This window comes from Talpa europaea (assembly GCF_964194135.1).
Source record: "Talpa europaea genome assembly, chromosome: 7".
Lineage (NCBI taxonomy): Eukaryota > Metazoa > Chordata > Mammalia > Eulipotyphla > Talpidae > Talpa > Talpa europaea.
This window is the reverse complement of record NC_140074.1, coordinates 95447041-95473993: the sequence shown is the minus strand read 5'-3', so window position 1 is coordinate 95473993 and position 26953 is coordinate 95447041. Positions and strand designations below refer to the sequence as shown.

The following is a 26953-nucleotide window of genomic DNA, read 5'->3' as shown; positions in this document are numbered from 1 at the left end:
TATACCAAATAATTCTATAAAACATCAAAGCCTCATTAAGCAGAGATGACTTGGAGCCTAAAACTGGTGCCAGGGGGCTTAGGGCATGATCATGTTACATGGCATGTTCTCAGTAGTGCACCCCAACTCTCCAAATGATAATCATTTTAGATGAACTCGTAAGGCAATCTGGAGAAGAAACAACATTAAAGTCAATGTTGAGATTCAGGGAAAGATAGAAAAAGGCAGCCTTTACAATACTCTAGAGAAGCTAGTTCTGGTTATTTGTGAGTTTCTCTTCCTTTCCAGACCACATTCTCCAAGTACCAGAATCTCTTTCAAGACTGGTTCTTCTCACCTTTACTATTCTTTCTCAAGAGCCTCAGAAGATCAAGCCATAATGACAATTTCTCACCATGTATTCAGATATTTTTAATGACAAACCTACAAACAAATAGGACATTAGATCAGTGCGGATCTTTTTCAAAAGCCTAAAACAACTTTCACAGGAGAAAAGGATGAAAGAAAGGAAGTGATACTATAAATTGCCTGTGGAAATTTTTAAATGCTAGTAGATAATAAAATGTTAGCACAGCAGGGTTTAGATAAATGATCAAGATTATACATCTATGACTATAATGCCTCCTTTATGGGATTGTCACCAAATGATTAATCCCTGGCCAGTCAATAGAGACACTGTTACCCCTTTATCTATAGCAGGATAGAAACCAGACATGATCAAACAGCTTAAATGCTTTCAAATCTTCCAATGATCTGGAAATAAACTTGACAAGGAGCACCCTAGACAACTCAAGAGCAGGTTAAATTAGCTAGATTAAGGTTCTGTTGTTTGCAACCAAGAATTCTGACTGATAAGGAAAGAAGTATTTATGTTCATCCCTTATTAACAAAATGCTACTTAATCTCTGAGGGCAAGACTACAAACTTTTTTCCATGAATTGACTGGTATGGAAATGAGAACATTTGTTTAACAACACTGGGTAAATTAGAAACTGGTCCAAAGGCAACCTATAAAAATGGAGACCATTTCTAGAATATTTTAGTCAATCTACATATCTGTTAGTCAAACTACATAAATGTTAATCTTTAAGATTAACATTTCATCAATTTTGAAACCCCATGTTTAATAACCATTACAGTAATTGCAAAGTTCTTAGTGTTGCTAGCAATAAAGATCTAAAAGGGCTAGAATAGCTGCTTCTTGAGTATGGCCTTTTTTGATTACTGCTAATAGCTCACTGTGGGTTACATGGTAAATAGTTATAAAAATAGTCACCAATGAATCACAGTTCTCTGTGTCCACATCCCTTTGCCATATGACTTGGCTGCTCTCCCACCAACACGTGGACTCCATTTCCTACCTCTTCAAGCTGGGCTCACCTTGAGACTTGCTTTGATGAAAATAATATAGCAGAATGGATGTTGTATGACCTCTAAAGCAAACCTTCTAGCTTCCATTTTCACCCTCTTGGAAAGCTACCGAGTTTAAACATGAAGCAGTTGAGTCTAGCCTCCTTGATGCAAGACCACATATACCAGAGATTCAGAAGTCCCAGTCACCTCAGCTGGGCTTAGTTTACCTCACTAAACCTATTAGCTGAAATAAAACACAAGAGTGAGCCCAGGTGAAACCAGCAGAACTGCCACTCAACTAACAGAATCATGAAAATTAAATAGTTGCTCTTTTAAGTCACTACTCACAGGCCTAAAGGGATAGATAGGAATGATCGGAAAGCAATCAGAATCCGTCTGTCTAAAGGAACCCACACTGTCACCACCAAACATATGAAAAAATAAGAACCTTAATTACAATGTATAAGACACTCATAGAAGACTTCCAAAAATATTAGTGCGTGATCTACAAGTATGCAGAGTATCTTATAGAAGTGGTAGAGGGGGGAGTGCGCTTTAAATTCTCATTTCTCCCTTACTCTAATTTTCTTTCAAATTTCAAATAAACTCATTTTTAAAATGGAAAGAGTATCCAAAATAATCAAATTTTGGTTACAGATCCAAATGATCTGTAATCACTAGTTATGAAATGAGGAACACAAAATTCCAACTATGCAACTTTACATTCAAACAATTTCAGAAATGAGGAAATAAAGTGGTAGACAAGAACTTGCTTTCATTCCCTTTTCTAAATTACTACAGCGAAGAGGATCCTCGTTTGTTTCATAAACTCAAGAGAATACAAGAATACGAGAGGCAGAAGAGGTTTGAAGTTGGAAGAAATGGGCAACTTCGTCAATCACAGTCCAGACTTGTAATCCCAGGCATTCCAATTATTACATGAGCTACTATCAGCTAATATTATTTTGCCCTTCTCAACCAGCCTTTGATACACAAGTGTGAATAATTTCCAAAAATTTATAAAATTCCACTTAGAACTTTGAACACCCATCCAATAAAATAAAACACTTACTCATCCACACAGCTAAACATTTTGGAAACAAATGTTTTGAATTTAAGATACGAAGTAAATAAACCACATAGTCACTTTCAGCAAATTTTAACACTTTAGTCTATAAAATGGATTTGGGGGAAGTCCAAAGTAATCCTTTACATAGCATACATACCGAAACATCTCAGTTTTATATAAGCTATTATAACAGGCCACGAAGACAAAAAGATAAGGTAGATGAGCTAGCCACAAGAGTTGTTTGGCAGTCTGCCAAAATGTAAAAGGACCCTGGTAAATGGAAGCTAAAGGGTAGGGACAGGGAAGGAAATTACTTTTTCTAGAATCTAAATGGCGACCCTAAAACACTGGTAAAGAGAAAAACCGGGATATTTCTGTGTTCCAGTAATTTACACATGTATAAAGTAAGATAACCACAGTCCCTTATTTGGCAGTACTTTTAAACTAAGTATTAATGTACTTTAAAAATGCAATGAGCCAGCTAATTCAGAAAGTAAAAATCAGAGTTGCTGTGAAAAAATGGTAACTACTAATGATGTTAGTCATATTACAATCTCACGGAAAATAAGTCTTAAATTCTCTACAAAAGGAAAAACTGGAAAGTTTGATAGCTTTTAAACCAACAAAATATATGAGCAACAAGAAAGGAATTCGGCTTGTGAATTCATCTGAACTACTATCATATTAAAATCCCTATTCCTATCCAAATTCAGCTTCAAAATGGTGCTCAGTTAGAAACTAAATAAAGCAATATGTAATAGTAGAGTCAGTCCAATTTTGAAATTCAGCTCTGCAATTTACTAGCTCTATACACTTGGGCAACAGATTTCACTTCTCTGCCTCAGTCCATTTTTACCAAATGAGATTATTATCTTCCTCAGAGGGGCCTTGGGAGAAGTTAAGATGTTACTACATATAACAGTCAGTATCAGTCACATCAACACTCACTTTTCCCAAGCTTTTGTTATCATGTTTAGGTATGAAAAGGTCATGTCTTGAGTAACAGGGGTAGGTCACTAACACCAATGCTGCCTAAATGTTACACGTTTTTCTCATCTGACACATTTGGGCCTCTGAGCCTCCACTGTCTAAGAAAGAACCAAAATAATTCATTCTCAGCATTCTGGATCTCTGGCAGACAATTCATAGTCTTTCCCTTGAATAGAAATATGTTTTTTAACCTGGAATATTAAGGAGGATTCTGTTATTCCTTGAGAGGGACTACTGAGGGGTACTACTACTGTGATGCCAGAAAAGTCTTAATAGTTCCCAGCAGATTATTATGGACTCCAAACAAAGGGAAATGAAGCATTTCTGTTACACATTTTATTACTTAAGAGGCCCTTCGTTTCTTAACAAAAATCTTCAGAAAGAATTTAAAGGCTTAAAAGCCCCAAACTGGCTCCAAGTTGATCATGCAAATTGGAAAAAAAAAATTATTTAAAGTTGTGAGTTTATCAAGTTTCATGGCATGAAGTGCACAATATGGCCTAAAATCCTTCCAAAGCTAATAGCAAAACTCGTAACTGATCCTTCATTCTCTGTTTCACCTCACCATCAACTCTGGCATTGATTATATTAGGGCTTCTACGATCTCCAGTAATGATCCCTCAATTTTACACAATGTCATTGTTAAGGGATTTTATAGGTACCACAACTTTGAACTAGCAGGCCATAAATGCCAACAGCATTACTTTTGTTCAGACTCTGAGCCAGACATCCACGATCAGCAAACAAATAAAATTCCTCAAGATAAATTGGCTAAGTCTTGATTGTCCAAACTCCTCAAAAACACCCAGGAGCCAGCTAATTCATCTGAGGTTAACAAAACAGCACTAATGTCAAAACTTGATTGAAATAAGCAGGACTTTAGATGCTTGTTCACACAAAGAATCAAATAGATTCTACTGAGCAGTATCTTGCTTTTCGATCTCCACTGTACCAACTTCTCCTAATAGGCCTCCAGGTTTCTTGAGAGGCAAAATGAAAATACCTTTGTCTGAACTGCACAGCCCCAACTGAAGTCATTACTTTCTAAAATGACAAATTGGAGGGGGAGGTAAACTGGGGACGAGATAAGGGCCTTACTTTTTGATATAATATCAAATATCCCAATTAGTTGATAAATATATGATCAGGTAATTCACAAAAGGAGATCACATAAAATTATACAGATAAATCATTATATAACAAACTTCTATAACTTTATACAAAATTGTACAAATATATATAATATTAACATGAAAGAATTAGCAAATTCTTCTAGCTATAAAAAAATAAAAATTCTATTTTTGCCTTTGATATTGCTCATAATTAAAAAGACTCCTAACATCAATGTTAACAAAGGTATGAAGAACCAAGTAGTCTCTTCAAAACTCAGCACAGTTGTAAATTTACACCTATATGTACTTAAATTTAATGTCTACATTTCCCATTATACCCTAAGCGTCAAGAAATTCTATTTCTTAGGGGCCTCACTGACTAGAATTATACCTGATATGTAAAATCCTTAACATTTAAATTAACAAATAAATGTACAAATTATTGTTGTGAATATAAATTGGTTCATTTTCTAGAGGGCAATATATAGCAAACATCTCAACATGTCCTTATAATTAACTCAGTACTCCATTACTAAAAATTTATCCTATGGAAATTATAAATCATTCTATTTAAGTTGTTCAAAGCATTGATATTTATGCTAAATAAGTTACAAAACTTATGGCACATTTGTAACTGGAATATTACACTGTCATCAAAAACACCATAAAACATTTATATTACAAAATATTCATAGCAAAGTTTTTTCTTTAACTAAGCAGTAAGTACTATATCTAACATTATCATTTTAGTAAAATATATGTATCTATAATATTTGTAAGACACAATAGGTCATTCCCCAAAATGACACCTGGTGATTATTTCAAGGTGTTAGAATCATAGGTGATTTTTATTCTTTTTCCTACATAAAGCATTTATTGTTTCATTATAATCTCCTCGCCACTCATTCAGAACTTTCTAAAAGAAACCAATCTGTTTTCAAAAGACAATCTTACTGATGTCTAAGCAAGTTAAAAATGACCTGAAAATACTAAAACAGGCACTAAATATTATACATCAGCTTGTACAACTCTATATCCCTATTATCTTAGATTATTTCACTAATGACACTTTTTAACCTATTAGTCCCATTTCTCTGAAGAATCTTAATAGTTAATGTGTCTCCAAATAAAATGACAAATGAAGATTGTTTCACATAAAATATTATACAGTTGGTAAATATAAAAAAATAACACAACACTAAGCTGAATGTTCATGATAAAATGTATTAGATTCACATCATATAACTTACAGAGATTTTAAAGATAAAATGACTCAAAAATATATTAATTATGCATTTGTTATAGGACCAAATAATGTAATAATTTATTTTTCTGCTTGTCATGGACTATCAGAAAAGATTCAATTTATAAAATCTTCCAACATTATCTGTGAAAACTTTTAGATCATATCTAGAGGAGACCACAGACACAATCACGAGATAATGACACAGAGGAGTTTTTCTTCCATCAAGTACTTAGTACACTGCTGAGTTCAAGCAGGTGTGTGGAGTTTCCTTTCCTTTTAGTCCTCACTTGTTTACCTATATACCAGCAGCTTTTCTCTGCATTTCGGGAGTCCTCTTCACCATTAGTCAGTCCCCAGAGCAGCCTGCACTTTCTGTATCCTCCTTTTAGATACTCTAGATTAGTACCTGCCAGATTCCAATCTTTTGTTTTATGAAATGAAAATACCCTATATTTTTTCAATCACCATCCTTTATACCCCTTTGATCTTTTCTGTTCTCTGCACTCCTTAACCTCAGAAGTCTCACTTCATTCACTAGTATCTACTAGATTTTGTAAGTATTTTGCTTTGTTGAATCATACACTAGCTGAACATCCAACATTTGCCTATATCATTCTGACTTGCTTTACCATACATACTTCCCTAGAACTCCATTTTGCGATGAATGTCAGTATTTCATCCTTACAGCTGAATAGGATTCCATTGTGTGGACGCACCATATCTTCTTGATTCAATCCTCTATCAGTGGACACTTAAGTTGTTCCATGTCCTAGTGATTATACATAATGCAGCAATAAGCATTGTAGCATATAGTTTTTTTGAGTTCATGGGTTTATGTATTTTAAACAAATACCCCAGCATTTCCATTTTTAGTTTTTTAAGGTAAATCCTGATCACTTTCCAAAATGGCTACCTGATCAAAAAAGATTAACTCATGCCATTTGCAGCAACATGGATGGAGCTGGAAGGGATAATACTAAATAAAATAAGTCAGAAGAAGAAATACCAGACAGTGTCACTGATATGTGGAATGTAAAGTAACTAAACTAACAGTCAGATAAAGACAGTTTAAAAACTAACCCTTGATAGCTGACTACAAAACCAAAGCACCAAGGAGGGAGAAGGTGGGGGAGGGCTAAGAACAAAGAAGGAAGGAAGCACAATGTCTATGGTGGTGGGTGCACTATGGTGCTACTACTTGATTGGAGTACTCCACTTATTAAAAGCAATGTTTGGTTTTTAGTGTTTTTGTGCTTATCTTCTTTATTATCCAATGTAGAGGTTTCTCGATTTTGTTTATCTTCTGGGAGAACAAATCCTTCATTTCATTGATCTGTTTTTTTTTTGACTCCTATTTTATTTCTGTTCTTGTTTTATTTCCTTCACTCTACTAAATTTTCTAAATTTCCTTTATGTAAGGTGTTAGTATGTTAGTTTTTGGGATTTTCAATGCTTCATAATGTGGGCCTGTATTACAATTATCTTTTCAAGATTACTTTTGCTACATCCTATAAATTCTGATAACTTGTATCCTTGTTTTCATTAGTCTTGAGGTTTTTTATTTTATTTATTGCTGCTTTATTCTTCCTTAATCCAATAGCTATCAAGCAGCACACTGTTTAGTCTCCATGTATTTAACATTTTCCCAGTTTTTTAACAGTTGATTTCTAGTTTATGGGCATTTTGGTCAGAAATATTCCTTGGTATGATTTCAATCTTTGTACTTTTGTTAATAATTGACTTATATCACAAAATAAAGTCTATTATTGAAAATGTTCCATGTGCATTTGAAAAAATGCATATGCAACAGTTCAGGGGTGAAGAGTTCCTAAATGTCTGTTAAAACTATTTGGCCTAGCTCCTCATTTAAGGCTATTATTTCCTTATTTATTCTCTGTCTTGTTGACCTATCCATATCTGTAATCTCTTGAGATTTCTGAGGGTCTATGTATCAGATAAATTTATCAAATTTTAATCGCCAACAATATTGGAAAAGCTTATTCAACACAATCCCCTCCATCCACACAACACCATGCTCCAATTACTTTGCAAGCTCTATATCCACAGGAATCTCAAAGAGTTGGAATTCCAGTTACATGCCCACCTTAAGAAGGTTCCAAATGGATACTCAAAAGGTGATAGCTATTACTGCTAGCATATCTCCACCCCTAGTAAAGGGAAAAAAGAAAAAAAAAAATGTGCTAATATTCTGAGTTCTTCATTTACAGTTTCCAGCTGTTCAGAGTTCTTTTTCATATGATCATCCTTCACAAGCCTTAACAGAAAAGAAAGGCCTAACCTGCTATACACTTGCACTAATGCCATTCTTACTGAAGTACTATTGTCATATGCAGTGCTGAGAACTCTAATGAAGAAAAGGGAATGTGTGTAACATATAGACAGTCACTAAAGGTACTCAGCACCTTGTCCAGGTGCTCAGAATCCTATAAACATGTAATGCCTAAAACGCTACCAAATCTACAGGACAGTTACAGTCTTAAGCCTCAAACTTGTGAACACATCAAGGAGGAGCCAATGGAGACTAGTGAGATACATGTCCTGTGCTGCTTAACTCCAACAAAATGCTCTATGCAGAACGGTCAAGAGTGATCTCTTCTCTCTGAAGAGTAACCATACAGTGACCTCTGCCTCCCAATCACACCTACAACTGTTTTCATTAAGCACTTCATGTGTTCCTCCAAAATCGTAAGTTATTATCTCATCATGTACCAAAAAACAAAATACTAGGATTTCCAGAAAACCATCCATATTAACTGACTGTTACTTTTTAGTAGCCACCTTTCTAGTGGAACAACCGTACAACATTAAAGACTTATGAAAACTGTACCCCCCAAAAAGTTACAAAATTTATCTTGGCTTTCATCAATAGCCCAGAGCCCAGGTAGTAGCTTCCAGCTGACCTCACTGTGTAGGCAGAGGTGCACATCACACAGAAGATATTCTTAGAACAGATGGCTAGAACTCTAACAAGGAGCCACAGTGCCTGCTGTCCTTAAATTAAGTTTATATTTCCCACTTGGTAAACACCACAACATCCCTTCATCACAATTTTAACTTCCCACCACCCATAATGAAATAAGCCTTTTAATCATATATTCTAAATATAATCACTTTTTTCTAAATATACTAGCACTTTTTCAATCAGTGCTTCAAATATTTTTCATATGTGTCATGTTGTGGGAAAAAAAGAGCATTTGTATAACACAGTGAAGGAAAAGCAGGGTTTTCTTGGCTGAAGGCCACTGACCTGGGGCTCTACCAAGTAGTTCCAATCCACAGGGCTAAGGAGATCTATATTTCAGCTGACAGGTAATGTATTCACAGTAACACCCAAATTGAGGAGCGATTAAAAATGGCTGTATCTGACTTCTCCCTCCTGAAGAGTTTACTTAGAAAAATACTATTAGCCATACGACAAAGCCAAATTTTTGTCAAATTGAATGTGATCCATTTTTCTCTTACCTCCCCAAAATACCCATAAATTTTCTCACCAATGACAAATGCTTAACTCTTCTTAACCAATATGTTCATGATTAACAAGTAGATGAGGATAAAGAAAACTGTAAGATGCAGACAATTGAGCATCATCATGAAGGCAGCCCTTTGGTCCCAAGAGACAAGGCATGTTGATCTTTTTCACAACAGAATATCAATGACCTACTGGCCAAAATGATATTGGGTATCTACTGTTCTTTCCAGATAAATGAAGATTAGTCCTCCTAAAAACCTTATGATGCTGGGGCTCCCTGGTGGTGCAGGCGGTTGAGCGCTGCACTGTGAAGCTGTCCGCAGCCTCTGCAGCGCAGCTTAGATCCCGGCTGGCTGGTGAGAATCCCACATGACAAAGCAGACCTCTCCTGACTCGCCCACTGCTCCCCTCAGCAGTGTGTTTCATCAGTCTGCCTGTTCTGTTCCCTTCTCTGTCTCTGGTGAACCCTTTCACCCTTTCATCTGGCCTGTACCCCGGTTCTTGTAAAAATAAATCTTAAAAAAAAAAAAAAAAACCGTACAGATGCTACCGTGTTCGAGGTAGTTTTACTACCAACACTGTGATATATTCCAAATATATCTGGTATTCTTCCCAGGAACAGAGCTCCTAAAACCCTTGAAATGTCCTAAATAATCAACTATCTTCTGTTATTCATAATAAGCCCCTTTTAACCATGCCTGAGTTTATGCTAAGGAGGTGTGGCTAGTGGGGTTGGGGTGAGGGAGGGATGACCTATACAACTTCAATGAGGGCTCCTCTCCAGAAAAACCAGTCAGGTGGTTAGAAAGTCAGAGCTTTTGGTCCCCTACCCCAACCTCCACACAGGAGAGGCACTGGAGATTAAGTCCAGTCACCAATAGCCAATAATTTAACCAATCTCTGTAACGAAACCTCCATAAAAACTTTAAACAAGTTCAGGAAGCTTCCTGTTTGGTGAACACATAAAAGTGCTAAGAGGATAGTACACTCAGAGAAGACATGGGCACTACCATGCCCCCTCCATACCTTGCCTCATGTAATCTCTTCTACGAGTTGAGTCTCTTCGATGTCTTCCTGAGTTGCAACCCTTATAATAAACTGGTAAAAGCAAATAAAATGTTTTCCTGAGCTCTCTCAGTGGTTCTAGAAAATCATTCTATGAGGGGAGGAGGAGGAATGTTGCATGCAAGGAAACTCTCAAATTTGTAATCAGCCAAGAAGTGTGGGTAGCACTGGTACCCCATTTGCATCAGTGTTGAAGTCAGGGTAGCTTTGTGGGACTGAACCCCTTAACTTGTGGGATGTGATGCTAACTCCAAACAGATAGTATCAGAACTGAGTTGAATTACTGGAAAACTAATAGGTTTCAAAGAATTAGAGATTGTGTGGCGTCAGAAAACACCTCAGAGTGTCAAAACTTAAAACATTATAAAGTGAGGAAAACAGATTTCCAAAAGGGAAGAGAAGTCAGTTTCAAGAAATAAATCCTTTATTACTATTAACACTTGCAATTGATTTTCTGTGGAATCCACATTTTACAACCAAGTCTAAAAATAAGTTTTAAAATATCCAATTAGAGAAAGAGTGGGATGATATGGCCTATAAATTTCTCTTTATTGCTTATATATCAATAGTTAATTTATGAACCAGTACATATCATCAAGAATTATCCACTCAGAAGTCCTTCAAATACCTGGTTGGCTTCTGATCCATTAAGGTCTTCTTAAAGCAAAGGATGGACATACATGCCCATATTATGCTACCTCAGAAAAACCAGACAGAGGGTTTTACTTCCTTTCCTTCCTACCTGGTTCCAAAATGAGACACAGTAAACTTTTTGTTAACAACCTGACTTCTCTCTACTTTTCAGAGGATCCCCTGACTCAGTTGCCCAATTAGCTCATCCCAAAGCCAAAAAATTCATACCATCATATAAAATTTTACATATAATAACTCCACTTTTCACCATGATGTATTCTTAGGAATTCAGAAAGGCAGAAGGCATCAATTTTCTTCATAGAAATATTCTGCATATTTTAATTTGACTAAGATAATTTGGAGAACCTTCAAGTAACCTGTAACTGACATATTTAAATGACAACAAGGCTGAATTTTACTTAACATTTGTATTGAAGGCTAGAGACAAACTACTCAAACATAAGCAGTGGAATATAAATGGTTTTCTAGTAGCTTATGCTACCTAGAAATAAACCTTACCTCAAAGATGACTTCTCTAATTCTAAAACACCATTGCTTAACAATAATTTAATCACTTCAGAGGAAGGGAAAAAAGTCACTATATAATTTATAACTAATCATCAACAGTATACTATATTTCCCATATAATAACCCCTTTCTTTTTCAGGAACATAATCAACTATTATTCCCTCTCACCAGCATCTGAATGGCTTCTTTGGGCCCCACTGAAGAATACCTCCCAATTTCAAAAGCAATAAAATGTTAATAATATTTAGTAGACACAATTAAGAAATATTTGTTGCCCATGAATATATTCTACAAATTTTTAAAAGCTTAAAGTAAGATTAATCAAGAGAGTAAAGATATCACTCAAAGAGGATATGTTGCATCCTACTTACATTCTATATATATAGCACATAATATATAATACATGTAGTATCATCCATAGAGAACATATAGTGTATCCTGACTGAAATTTATCTAATTTATTACTTTAAATGGTGCAATCTCATGATCCAAGAAAGAAAATAAAAGATCACATCAGTTCTAGGATATCATGAGAGACTTAAATAATCTAGTTACAAGACTGTGAACAGGAGTAGTGGAAAAGGAGAGCTGGAGAGTCGGTCTGCTACTGAAGAGTGAATAATGACACCTGTTGGACAAGAACACACTAGTCACTAAAAAGGTTACTGTTAATTCCAACAGAAGTAGTTCACCAGGTTTTTCTTTTATATCCTATATGAGATGTTTTATATACTTCTACTCTCACCAAAATGCCTTTCATGACCAGATCTGGTTCCCAATTATTGTGCTGGTAATGCCTGGGCATTCTAAGCAATGCATACAAATTAAAAAACATAGATGAACTTCTTTCAGAATTTATCTTAATTTAGCAGAGCTGGTCTTGCATGCCAACTGGTTCTTCAACTTCACACACAAAAGTATGTCAAGAATCAATACTTGGTATGGCTTTTGACTATCTTCCTAGATTAATAAGAGACCTTAAATGTTTTATTAAAAAAAAAACCCTGATTAATAAATAGGTCACTTATGTTCTATGGAATGAACAGACAGAATTTCAGTTTTAATTCTCTCACAGTAAAGTATTTGTTTTGTGCACGTGTGTACATATAAACACATACTTCCCTATCCTTCAACATTGGTGTAGCCTAAAGAAACCATCAATAATTAACTCTATAATTTACATTTAATGCATGATTATAGCTATTATTTGGAGAACCCTCAAATGTTTGAAAACATGAGTTAACTATCCCTACTTAAGTAATTTAGACAAAAATCAGATGAATGTCTGTCAGGAACTCTCTCCTATATGAATCCCATGGATAGCACCTAAACCACTGATTACAACAAAAGCAACAACCAGAATTCATATGCCTCTTGGCCTCTTGATGTGATATGACAAGAAATGCACAGTATCAACTGTGAAGGGTTCTAGCCAAAAATCTGAAGCTCTACATGATCAAGACTCTATAACTACCAATTAACAAAAAAATACCACAGAGGAACACATGAAACATGAATTACTAAAAGGATATAATCAGTTAAAGCCAAAATATGCAAAAAGCTACAAAGTATAGTATCCATTTTTTTCAATATTTTACTGGCAAGAAAAAAAGGAACCAATACACACTTAAAGAAACTTAATGATATATCAACCAAATGCAGTTTGTGTGTGGACTTTTTGAGCTTCCAACTTGAATAAATCAAGTGTAAAGTCATTTGTAAAGCATTAGAGACAATCTGAACACTGAATGGCTACCTGCTAACACTGATTTGTTTAATGGTATGACAATGGTACTGAGATGTATTTAGGAAGTCCTTACCTCAACATCTATCTAAATGCACAGAAACCTTGTGACTCTCCAATAAGCAGCAAAGGTGGTCACTTTTGCTACATAAAATGGGAAATTAGAAATATAATCAGCTAAATTTTCCAATCTCATTACTTTAAATCCAGGATGGCTTGACCCTCCTTCCACTCTTTAATTTTCTCTGGTTTTCTATACTTCACATTCAATAGAGTCAAACACTCTCTTAAGCAAAATTATCATCTATTACAGATGCTTCTTTGTCAGATCATAAATTTATTGACTTCCTCAAAGATTCATAAACCATCTTCCTCTACTTTATTATTTCTTCTTTCATTAATTAATCAATCTTAAAACTATTAGGGATAGTGAATGATAGTTTCACAGTAAATTGAGAATGTCACTAGGATATCTCTTTTCTATACTCCAAATTCTGATGTGCGTGCAGGTACACCAAATCAATCACTACCTGTAACCTAATTTCTATTAGTGACTTCAACACTGGAGCAAATAATTTTCTAGATAAAGATATTGCTAATATGCAAACATTCCCAAGTAAAACAATTTTTAAAAGCCATTAAAAGTTTTTCAGGCTGTCAAAAGTGTGAAAGGCAAAGCTTCAAAAACTCAACACTAACCAAACCTGACTTTAGTGCTCAAAAATTCTACAATCAGGGCCTGAAAAGAGATTAAAAAAAAAAAGGCAGCTTAAAGTGCTCTTGTGTGAAAACTAAACTAGTAATAACAGTATTTACCAACTCCTAAATACACCCACTTCAAATCTTTGAGGGATTTTCCTCAGAAAATTCCTATGCCCTAAGGTTTTTTACTGGGTCATAATTCTTATCCAAATAAAAACTAAAAATATTGATAGAATATGGTAAGTTTTTAATACATAAAAAGCATTTCTCAAAAACTTTTGTTTCTAAGCAAATCTCCTACCCTGCCTAAAAAAAAACTGATTTCAAATGCAAAACAAATCACATTGAAAGGAATTACATTTACAGGTTAGCTCATGAAAGCCATAGAGATATAACAATCAAACTTGGTCATAAATCACATAAACATCTTTACAAATCTAAAACCATTATCTCCAAATGATAAGTAATGGATTAATAAACTCCCTAAATGTAGGAGCTATACATTGGAAAGAAATTTTTTCCCTCATGTAGTGTTACATTCAGGCTTGGATTATTATAAACAAATCAATGATCCAAAAGAATTAAAAGGACTATAATGCTCTTGTCTTAAATTATGATTTTATTTACTTATTACATTAAATATACATTATCTTAAACATACATACATATATTTAAAAAAGCAACAAGCAAATAAATGCTTAAACTATGACTGATAAAAAAAGGAAGCCCATGAGATGCAAAGTGGATTTTTATTGAATTTCTATAAAAATCTGGTTCCCAAATTAAACATGTAATTTCACATTATTTGTGCATGAAAATGCCTACACACACATCTCCAATAAAACTCCACTGACTTACAACACACAATTGTAATAAGATGATTGGAAAAGTGATGTAGCAATATCAAAAACAAAACTATGTGAAAGTCAAACAATGGAAAAAATTAATCCTTCAGAGCTTCCATTAGTCATCAGAATCATCTTACAATAAATCTTTTGAACTTGTGGTGAATTAGAACAGTAAAACTCAGACTTACTGGACTTTTTAAACAATATCAAATTTTGTGCTCTTTGAACTCCATCCCTCCTATAACTAGGTTGTGATATCTAATTATTTTTATTAAATTAAATGTATGCTTTCTGATAATTTGAAATACTTTTAGAATAAACTTAGAGATTCTGCCACTAGAGTCTGCCCGAATAGAGGAAAAATGACTGCTTTGATGATTTCAAGATCTTTGCTTTGCAAGAAATGAGTAACCACTTTTAATATAAAGCTGTTTATATTCCAGAGTAAACTGGAAGACTGATTGCCTAGAAACACTATGAAACTGCACTTTAATTTTTAAGTCATGCAAATCACAGGATCAGTCTTAGAAAAAGAAAGTGTTAATATATGTAAGCAACTGAAAAATTATCCTAAAATATAGGTAGCAATAGTATAAAAATAAATGTTGTCAAGTTGCAGCTGACTACCCTACTAGCATCCCACTTCCCCGCCACCTGATGCCTGTTTTCCCTTTCCTGGACACTTCTACTGAGCTACAAGCAGCATAGACAGATCTGCTTAACACCAAAGTAGGGCAAGCCCATTGCTGATCTTTTTCTTTTCTTTTTCTTTTTTTTTAAAAAAAGATTTATTTATTTATTTATACAAGCACTGGGTACAGTCAGTAGCGCAGGAGGGTGAGAGGATTCACCAGAGCCAGAGCGGGGAGCAGAACAGGCAGAAGGACCGAAGTACACTGCTGAGGGGAGCAGCGGGTGGCAGGAGAGGTCTGCGCACCATGTGGGACCCTCGCCAGCGGCCGGGGATCGAACTGGTGCTGCAGAGACTGCGGGCAGCTTCACAGCCCAGCGCTCAACCGCTGTGCCACCAGGGGAGGCCCCTGATCTTTTTCTTTTTTTAAGATTTATTTATTTATACAAGAACCAGGGTACATGCCAGATGTCTGGGAGGGTGAGAGGATTCACTAGAGACAGAGCGGAGAACAGAACAGGCAGACTGACTGAAATACACTGCTGAGAGGAGCAGTGGGCAAGACAGGAGAGGTCTAACCTACCATGTGGGTATCTCCTCAGCCGGCTGGGATAGAACCCGCACTGCAGAGGCTGCGGACAGCTTCATAGTGCTGATTTCAACTGCCTGCACCACCTGGGAGGGCCCCCAATTACTGATCCTTGAGACAGTCTCCAATCAGAATACAGCTCTTATGAGGCCCACAGAACCCCTTCATGGTGTTCTCTCTCATGAAAAAGCACCTGGAACAAAAGTCCTCAGTATACTCTGCTCCTGTACCACCTACCCTTGGTTCAGCTACTAATCAATCTGTAACATCAGTAGTTGAGCCCCTATATAATCAACAGAGGATCAACTCCAGTCTACTACACTAAGAGCCTGCTAAGGACAGGGACATACTCTATTCATTTCTGGACCAATAACCTCACTCACTGTATGGTACCTAGGTGTACAACGTGTGCTTTGTGAATTAATGTATAAAACTATGCTGAATTACAAAAGTCCCAAAATAAAGAGACAGACTTCCCAATAGGTAAAGGGAAAATAAAAAGGGAGATGTGAGAAGCCAGGAGGGAAAAAAAAAAAAAAAGTGGTAGTATAAAGAGGCAGTGAGGGCAACCAGAATTGAGTACCAAAGTAGGACTACATGTGTCCCTCCCACCACATGATTAAATCCCATACCAAGCTCCCTTGTTAGATTCTTCGATGTGTATTAAAGGACTGAAAACCTATCAATGGGAAAGGGACAGGCCCACTTAATCTAAAGACATTTTTAATCTGCCCTCAGAGATGTTTATAGACACTATATACACAATTTTAAACTAAGTAACATCAATACATTTCTCTTGTTTTAAGTCTGCATAAAACAAGGACACTAAGTTAGAGAAAAAAAAGCAATAATGTAAAACACTTTTAATTAGAAAATGTCAACATTTTCCTTAAATTAGATTTCTGTCAATATATAAATAAAAGCATAGAATTCTAATAAATGTCAAACAGAAATAATTTATTTTAAAATGTAAATGAAAGCTAAAAATTATCAATGTAAATGCTAAAATTAAAAGATAGCATGAAGTTAAAGTTGCAACTTCATTGCATATAGCTATACAGCATACATACAGGTTCACTGTGGGCAGGAAATCTTAGACTATTTTTAGTTTATAAAAATAGTGGAAATTAAGCATTTTGATTCCACCAAAAAAAAAAAAATTAAACACAGAAGAAATATTTTCTCCAAGTTAAACTTAGCTTCCTTTGAACTAAGTCACTGAGGAATGATACATATCAAGGGATCAAATGTACATCATAGTGACTACAGTTAACAACACTGTCCTATATACTTGAAAGGTCCTAAGAGACTAGATCTTAAATGTGTTCACCACAAAAAAGAGTAATTGTGTGACATGATAGAAGTGTTAAGTAATCCTACTGTGGTAAACATTTTGTAATACATAAGTGTATCAAATCATCACCTGGTAGAACTTAAATGTACACAAGGTTACATCTTAATAACATTTCAATAAAGCTGATGGAGTAAGAAAATGGATGACATATATCAAAATATGGCCATCTTTCTTACTGTATGAGTAAAAACAAAAAGATAAAACTAATTATATAATATTTTGGGATTTTTTATGTTAACTAGAAAGTAGTCTATTTGAGTTGGTATTTATTTTTTAAACTGCATTTTATACAAGTGATATTTAAGTCTAAAATGCAATTGTTTTAGCTTTATAAAGTTTTACTTTCTATAGAAAACCAATACCGTAGTCCATGAAAAAGTGCCAAATATAAGTCTACAGAGGATAGGGAGATGGTAGACGAAATCAGTTTGTTTCAAAGAAAAAAATCATAATGCATTAAATGTATAGTTTAACATCAATTGGTTTTAAAACATGGCATCTCTGAGTAGTTACATGCTTTTTGCATCACAATCTTAAAAAGAACTCAACTTGTGATTTAAGTTATGGTTAAGTTAAAATACCTATGCACAACTTTCTATATCTTTTTATACCTGTGCTTGTCTTTCTAAGTATATTTTACCTACATCTACACATATCTGAACACCTTGCTATATTTATATATATTTGAAGATATACATGTAATATATAAATTTCTCCTACTTTAATTTCAAGTGAAAAAACAATTTACAATCAAGAAAATAAAAACACAATTTTTTTTTTGTATTTGGAAAAATGAAAAATGGAAGCTCTTTCAATGTAAAATTGTCATGGTTGGTTAGTTGAAACAATAGTGGACACATTCCCAATACCAAGATGGATATGAAAAAAATAAGTAGCATAATATCATAAAATTTGTAGCTTACTTTGTGCCTTTTCACAGAAGTTTATCTGAAAGCCTAAAGTAAAAGAGATAAGTTCCAGTTCATTAACTGTAAATCAAACAAACCAAAATTAGAACATGACATTTCATTTTTATATTACATTTTGAATAAAACTATTCAAGTTCAAATCACATTACCTCCCCACCCCCATCACAGAAGAAACTATAACATATGGGCTTTGTTTAACAAATTCAGCTCTTTCTGAAAAAGAAGCACTTTCTTATATGAAATTGAACAAGTTTAAATTATGAGTTATACTGCCTTAACCTTTAGTTTTCACATCTATTCCACATAAAAAGTATACATTAAGTTCTTATAAGTTAAGAGTAACTTTTAAAATAGTTTCTGTCAATTCTTTCAATTTACAAATTCAGAACATATTACAAGTTATTTTATTAACCCAAATTTCTAATTAAGAACTACTCATGAATACTACAAAAGATTCAAATTTAGTTCATAAATTGTGATGTATAAACACATATAGATCAACATTTTCTAGTCAATTAGCTAACTTCAAATGATAAAAAAATGAACTAATAATGAAGTGAGGAAATTCTAAAAAAGGCCTTAAAAAAAGACAATTTTCCCAAGGGATAATAAGTCAGAGTAGGACTTTAGAAGTTAGAAGAAAACCTTGAGGTTTCTTTAGAAACATGGATGCATTTTTTTCATATTCAATTGGATCTGATAGTACCTTATGTAAACACATTGTATAGCAATGTGGGTAGTAAAATAAGCTGTTTAAAAGAAAAGCCTTTTCAAAATATTCTTTCACTCCTTAGTTTATTGGCAAACATCTGGTTTTCTCAGTGATCTACTTATGTTTGTGATGTTCTGTTATCACTGGGGAGAAAGCAAATACAACTTGTATTTATACATATTCAATCAAAACTTACAGGAAAAAGAGCAAGGACTTGAGGAAAGATGTTTAAGTAGTCTTTCCCATCTAATTCTCAAAATTCCTAGGATTCTAAGATAAAGGTATCACCTAAAATTTACAAAACCTGAAAAATGCTAATGTAGCTACTCAGATAAGAATGGAATGCTGGTGCAGCATCAAAGCAACCCACTTCTTGCTACCTAGCAGGAACAGAACTGGGACTAGCAAACCTTCAGGGGAAACCCAGAGGCAGTGAGTGCACTGACACTCTCCTCCACCCCTGGAGCTCAATTGGCGGCTCTAGCAGATGTGCAGCAGGAATCACTTCAGAAAGAAAAAATGAGCTCCATGGGTCCTGCACGCCTAAGTAATGAATGAAAAACCAGGCAAAAGGAGCTCAGCATAAATTAAGAGGAAAGGCTGTCTAGAACAGCAGTGGACCACAGTGAAGACAGGGGAACCTCAGTCACAGCTCAGAAGTCAGTCTCCCACCAGCTTCCACTAAAAGTGGGCAGGGAAAATTCGTCTTCACTACAGAGAACAAGGTGATGAAACACTGAAACAATTTTAAAGCAATAGTTACTCTTCTTCTTTTAGCCCTAAGTAAGTAAATGTTGCTACTAGGTGGCAAAAATAGAAGAGGCAAGAAAGATGAACAAAACAGCAGTAAGAATGCAGAAAGAAGCAAGAAAAACGAATTTGAAAGATGAAAAAGAATGAGTTGAATCTGCAAGTAGGATTGTGTAAAAATAAGTTACAGAACAAAGCAAAAAAATAACTTCAATAAGCAGGAATGAAATTTTTTAAGGTATATGTGACTGAAAATGTTACAATGTCATCAATTACTGATCTAATACATTAGCAGTTAGGCCTACTTTTAAGTGCTAAAAAATTCTCGAAACTTGAAGTTCTGTCAGCAGCACAGTATCAATACATGTATAAAAAAGGAGTGCGGAATTCTCAAAGCAAAATTATAGACTTGATTTTTTTTAAACCTAATTATAGATGGAGAGATCAAGTGAAGGTCTGAGGTCTGTGCCAACATTCACTTCTGCATTATTTCTCACCCAGAAAAAGACTTGTTAACTGACCCACAGTACCTGGGCAGGCAAGGTCCAAATTAACTGGAACATAATGGCTCACCTTTTCCTTGGAATTCCACTCAATATTATCACTTAAACTGGGAGTGGGGAGTTATTAGCTAAATCTTTCTAGATCTCTAAAAGACTGAATAGAGAGAGACTGTCAAGTGAGAGACAGAGAGATAATTTTTTGTTCGTGCAATGGCCCTCACAGGGTTTTGCAATTATACCACTCCCATTCCTCTGAGTTTGATGGTATAACCCAGGGAGAGTGAAGGGTAGGGGCATAAATTACTTCCTCAGTAATTCCTTACAGCTCCCTGGACAGTCTCAACTCCAGGCCTGCTAAAAATGAACTATAGGAACTGTAGCTCATAATCTATAACAGTTCATAACGCACAGCACCACAAGGAAAACCAGAACTGCCTTACTGGATATATCTATATTCCAAGCTACCACATCTTCCTTCTGACACAAGCAAGAAGAGTCTAGTTGTTTACAACCTTCCAACTTCAACATTAAGATTTTGGCATGTGCCTTAAATTGTAAAATTACTCATACTATACCATTATGGCTCTAACATCTAAAGACTTATCTAAGCTTGCTCAAAATTTGTATTTTCATTATACTTAGAGTTCCACAAGATTTATTTCCCCCTTTAGCTTTCCTTATTTCACCTTTCTCAAACTTTTTTAAAGTATCATTTTAATTGATAATTGAATAATTCCATATTGTTTCCTTCTTCCAGAACCATTCATGGTTTTGTAAATACTAACCAAATCCTTTCCACTTTTTTTTTTTTTACAATTCAGGATCATGTCAGTCTTCATATGCCAGCTGTTTTTCCTCCTGTGGCTGGTGACTACCTTACTTACTCTTTGATTATGCAACCCAATTATCCTCTCAAGCCTGTTCAGTGAAGCACAGTACACCCAGGTAGAACAACTTATAAAACTACGTGACTGTGAGCAAGTATCTAGCCCCTGTAAGTCTCGATGTTCTCATCTGTAAAATAGAATAATAACACCCAAGCATTTTGTAATGATTAAATAAGGCAATATAGCTAAAAGATCCAACACAGAACCTCAACTAGAACAGGTTGTTATTATAGTCATGATTCCTGGTCGCTCCCTCAGGTGAAGCATGACTGTGGCCCCTTCCCTTTCAAGCCCACTTAGCCTCCCCTCTCCTTTCACTTCCAGTCACGCAAGAGAGATAGAAGGGAGCAAGCAACTCCAGGCAGTACCAGGCACCACATCACTCTCCACATCTCTGCGCCAGCCCTTCCTACATACAGCCTGGTGTCTAACAACTCCAAAAAGGTGGATACTTCCCACAGGTAGAATCTAACTCGGGTTTCAGGAACACCAGCAAATGTGTTATAGGAGTCAATGTCGCTTATTTTTTAGCAATGTCAGGCAATAAATAAACAAAGCATGTCAGCTATTTATAAGAAGATATCTGTCAACACTTTTTCTTGTCTTCCCCCTTTTATAATTTTTGTATGAGTAATTCTTTGGTAAGATGAAATATAACTAGAAAAAACTGTTGTAATATCCATTTCATCTTCCCTGTAATGGGGTGTTGTCAAGTTGCATATGATGGAACTGTTACCCTCTCTCAAAAGGCCCACCTTGAGTTGTATTAATGGTCAAGGCTACCTTTTGTGCATAGTCACCAGGTAGACCAATCTTACCATTCCTGCCCTTGAATCCTTCCTGGAAGTACCCATTAATTCTCAACCTTGCCAAAGAGCGTGAAGAGACACAGGAAAACTTTCCAAAGTTGGGGGGAAGGACCAGACGCTAACTCACGCCTATCCATTAGCAAGGACAATAATTTACCCAGATGACAGATTTAGCCAGAACAGCAACATGTTATTAACTCATATGCTAAATGGGTTCATTTAATTAATTATGTAAAGTGTTGAAAGAGTTCTATTACCTTTCAAATCTATGCTGGTCTCCTGGGCCAATGCCGAATTAAAGTTTTCTACTAACTTGTGGATTCCCAATCAAAATGCCTTCAAATACAAAATGCCACTATAAACCCTCCAGCAAGTTTAGAACTATGTAACATAAAGGAACATCAGGAAGCACCAAGGCTCCTAAATCAATTCAAAGGTGGCTGGATGCTTACAGCTACCACCCCCTGACTGAAACCTAAAATAATTTCTTCCTTCTGTTCCTGAATCTGCACCATTTCTGGTAAAGATTCTTTTCTCAGACCTGAATGACTGAAATGGCTTAAAGAGAGCTCAGTGAGAAAGCGTCCCGAGAAGTGAAAAGGTCATCAGTCATACAGGTGGCTTAAAACCCACCTTTTACTAGGGAAAAATATTTAACTGTCAAGTTTCCTAACCTATCAAAGTGGACTATGCCAACCTACCCTTAAAAGATGCACAGGAACATCAAATTAGGTAAGGATAATGAGAAAAGAGCTGTGTTAACTAGAGACTGAAAGGCAAAGAAGTTTGGCCTGGATTTTATGTATGACAGAGTTTATGATGATCTCCAGACTCCTAGAAATAAGGAAAACTTTATGGAGCAAAATCAGTCCTGCTTCTCAAATTAGGTTTAAGAAATGGAATAAGAGAAATTTACTAAGAAAGTAAACACAGGGTCTCCCTGGTGGCCTAGGGTTTTGTTAAAGTCTCAGAGTTTGATCTTGGGCCAGGGAGATAAACCACATATGGCTCAACAGACCTCTCCTATCTCACCTGCTGCTCCCTTTAGCACTGTATCTCAGTGAATCTGCCTGTTCTGCTCCCCACTGTCTCTAGTGAGTCTTCTCACCCCTTGCACCTCTGGCCTACACCCCAGTTTTTCCATGCCAAAAGAAAAAAATAACAAAAAAGAAATAAAGGGAAAAAAAGAAAACATGACTCAAAATACAGGGTTAATTTATACCCTCTATTAATTTTCAGCACACATTGGAGAAAAGTGTGAAAAAATAATCCTAAAAGCCATATTTTTCAACTTTTTAAAAGTTAAATCTATTATACTGTCTAATAATACCCCTCATGTATTTATATTTTATAATTTTAAAAGCATTTTCACATGCATTAATTTAATAATGTGATTCTCACATCAGCCCCGGAAGGTAAATATTATCTTTATTTTAGCAAATGAGAAACTCAAAAATTCAGAAAAGGTATATTTCCCCAAGGTCAGAACATATAACTGGCAAAAGCATATAGCATATATCAGGTTGAATAAGGACTCCAAAAAATGTGTTTAAAGAAAATATGCAATTCTGAAAATTAGAATTCAACAGGCTGGAGTCAGCAATAATGAAGCTAAAGAAACTATCCAGTGGCTCATGAGGGGTTAGTAAAGGAAGACAGGAAGACCACTAATAAGACCATTTAGAGTAACAGTATTGTTGCCATTAACAATGATGATGGCGAACATGTATCACATCCTTACATTATGCCAAGTCCCTGCTTTCCATGCATTCTCAAAGTACCTACTTTCCAAATGAAAAACTGAGACTTGGAGAGATTAAGTATCTTGCCCAAGGTCACAAAAATCCTAAATCCTTATGACGGGATTCAAGCCCAAGATTCCAGATCTCTGCCTCTTAAGCATGGTGATTAAAACAAACAAAGTCTCAACTGTGACAACCTTGGGTTATAAATGTCAAGCCATGTAAAAGTGTGCGAGGTTAACCAGTGTCCAGCAGTGCTTAGCACACAGAAGGACCTCCAAAGACCATTAGATGAGATGTACTCCATATGTCCCACAACTGAATCCAGCTGCCTGAAAGGGCACAGTCATTAACAACTCCCGGAAAGGCAATGTTTTGGGGTGGCAAGTAGAAGCAGATTGCAGGGAGGAGGTGGCAGTATACCAAACATCTTTTAAAAATCTGAAGTCTGATGTGATGCCAAAGGTCTTTGATAGATTAAGTATGGGAGGTAAGGATTTGACATTACAAAACAAATAAAAAAGGGATTGTAAATTGCTGTTTCAGCTCATGCTTTATAACCTGGATTGTGCTAGCGAGCATTCTGAAAATTTCAAGCACTTCTCTACATTTAGAATTAGTTCAAGAACAAGATATAACTAACAGCCTCCTGAACCAGTCAAGGCTAGACACAGGGCTGATAGAATATACATCAACAATTCAAAGAGAAGTCTTGCGTCCTTCTCCCTTTTAAAATGGTTTCTGATTATTAACAAGTTTAGTTCAAAACATGGGTGGAATGGGGAGGAGAATGGAGAGCAGGAGAACACCCCCTGACCACAATAACTGTCTCTGCATTACTAGAACACGCCAAAGTTTCCCCCTTTGGAATCTTTCCATAGACTGTTCCCTCTGCCTAGAACCCTCTTCTTTAGAGTGACAGAGTTGGCATCCCAGACAGGTTTACTTCACCAATCCCAGCAATGAAGACTACCCTGCCCCCTATTAGCTTCTATTACAAAACCCATAATATTGTCTCAATTAGTAATTCTCATTTACTGCAAATTATCCCCCCTCCCCGATCCTAGGCAGAGGGTAAGTTCCATCAGGGATGAAACTGTTTGATGCTTTCTTTTCCATATACCCAGTACTAGAATACTATGCCTGGTACATAGCAGATACTAAATATTTTTTGAACAAGAAATTTATAGTTTTCTCTGTCAAGCTCCCTACTACCCACAAAAAATAAATCCATGCCCCCAAAAGAAGAAGAAGAAAAAAAAAAAACAACACTTGTGTTATTTAAGTTTTATAAGTCATCCCTCTTGGATAAGCAAGACAATCCTTAATTGTCACTTGGCTATTTCATTTCCCACTCCCAACTAGACTGTAACTGTAAGGTCAGGAAGCCCATGTTGTAGTTTGTATACTGTGACATCCAATAATTAATTCAACTTGAATTAATTATATCAGGGCATGTGCACAGACAGTGTCTTCTGAGCTCTGACATCATCCTATATCCCTACCACCATTCTTCAAGTATTAAAATTATCTCATGGAGAGGTCAACTGGGATATAAAGATAAATAGAACCCGGTCTGTTTCCTGAATAGCACCAAATATTCAATAAATGTCGAGCCTTAACCAAGGAGCTTATTAGAGTTTAATCAAAGAGTAACCATGGTCACACGGACCACCAAGAGTATCCCTACTGATTCTGCCATAACTTAACATAATCGGATTGCGAAAGTCATCGAGTGATTTCTGAGACTCTTGTTTTCAAAATTCCCGAGGAAACTTACGGAAATGGTCCTAAAGGGGCTGGGGCCTTGGTCTTTTCACAACACCCCCATCAGGCGTCCAACAGACCTAGTAAGCATTCCCAGCGGGGCGAGTCATTCATCAGGAGCGCTGCCTGCGCCGTCCAGACACGACCCCGCACCCGGGGACCCCTGCCTTTCCAGTCCCTGGATCACCTCATTTAAACCGCACTCACTCTGCATTTTTTCTGTATTACTGAATCCCGTGCTCGCAACACTAACAGAAAAACCCCCGGCCTGAAGCAAACTGCCTCTCCCGGGCCCACGGCTTCCTGCGGACCTTACAGGTGGCCCAGGCCGGGCCCCCCTCGCCCCTCCCGGCGCGCAGACACCCGCCAAAGTTAGCGAGCGCGGGGTCCGGCGGCCCGCGGCGCCCGGGGGTCCGGCCGGCGGTCGCGCCCCCGCTGCGCCTCCGGGGACCCAAGATGGCCCTGCGCGGGCCCCACTGCGGCAGCGAGCGGCGCCGGGCGGCCGGCCGAGGGCGAGGGACGCGGCGGCGGCCGCCTACCTGGGCGGCCCGGGCCCGGGAGCCGGGCCGGCGCGGGCGCGATCCCGGAAGCGCGGGCGGGGCGCGCAGGTGAGGGGCGGCCGCGGCCGCGGGGGCGGGCCCGGGCCAGGTGGGCCCCGCGGGCGGCCGCGCAGTCCGGCGGGGCCGAGGGGCCGAGCGCCGGCGGAGGCCGCGGCGGGGGCCTGCGGCGGCCGGGGCCGGCGGGCGGCCGAGCCCGCGGCGGCCGGCGCGGGGCGGGGGCCGGGGGGCGCGCGCGGGAGGGAGGGAGGGAGCCGGGCGCGGGCGGCCCCGGCGGCTTCCTCAGCCCGGTCCGGGGGCGTCCGCGGCCGCGGGGACAGGCCGCGCCGCCGCCGCCCGCCGCGCCAGGGGGCCGGGGTCGCGGCGCCGCCGCCGTCCTTACCCTGCATGCTGCTGACGGCCGGGGGGCCCGGCGCCGGAGCCCCGCCGGGGCCCGGGGTGCCGCTGCCGCTGCCGCCCCCGGAGCCGCCGCCGCCGCTCGGGCTCGGAGCCGCCATTGTTGGGAGTGAGGAGCCGAGCGGCGCCGCGGCGGCTGCAATGCAGCAAGCTCGGCCTCTCGCACGGCCGAGGGGCGCGGCCAGCGCCCGCCTCGGGCCCGCCCCCGCCCCGCCCCCGGCCCGCCCCCGCCCGCGCCTGACGCGCGGCCGCGCCAGAAGCGGAGCCGCAGAACCGCCCAGCTCCGGGTCCCGGCCCGAAAGGCTGGCCGAGGTCCTGGGGCTGGGCTCCGGCCCGCCCGCGGGGCCTGAAAGGGTTTGCAGAATTAGGAGACTGCGTGGATTTGGGGTGGGGGGAGAGGGTGCATAGCGCTCATCTTGCGCGCAGAGGTTGATGAGCCCCAAGTCTAGGAAGACACAATCAGAATAGTCAAGCTGAAAGGGATCCCAAGGATCATGTTTCTGGGGCAGTCACTGACAGGGTATGTTCAGAGGGGAGTGTCTCTAGC

At 37.8% G+C, this 26953-nt stretch overlaps 1 protein-coding gene across 3 annotated transcripts in view; it reads right to left on the bottom strand.

Moving 5' to 3' along the window:
- Window positions 1-26507, bottom strand: part of MAP2K4 (mitogen-activated protein kinase kinase 4) — a gene marked incomplete at its 5' end in the record, with an annotated part of 100203 nt that extends 73696 nt beyond the window's left edge. Inside the window, 2 exons of one of the 3 annotated variants that reach the window (XM_084236164.1) lie at window positions 18278-18343; window positions 26393-26507. In XM_084236164.1, coding sequence (XP_084092290.1) covers window positions 18278-18343; window positions 26393-26507 — 181 coding nt within the window. The remainder of the gene's footprint in view (window positions 1-18277; window positions 18344-26392) is intronic. The other 2 variants (XM_084236165.1, XM_084236166.1) reach the window with 2 other exon arrangements.
- Between the last annotated feature and the right edge of the window lie 446 nt (window positions 26508-26953).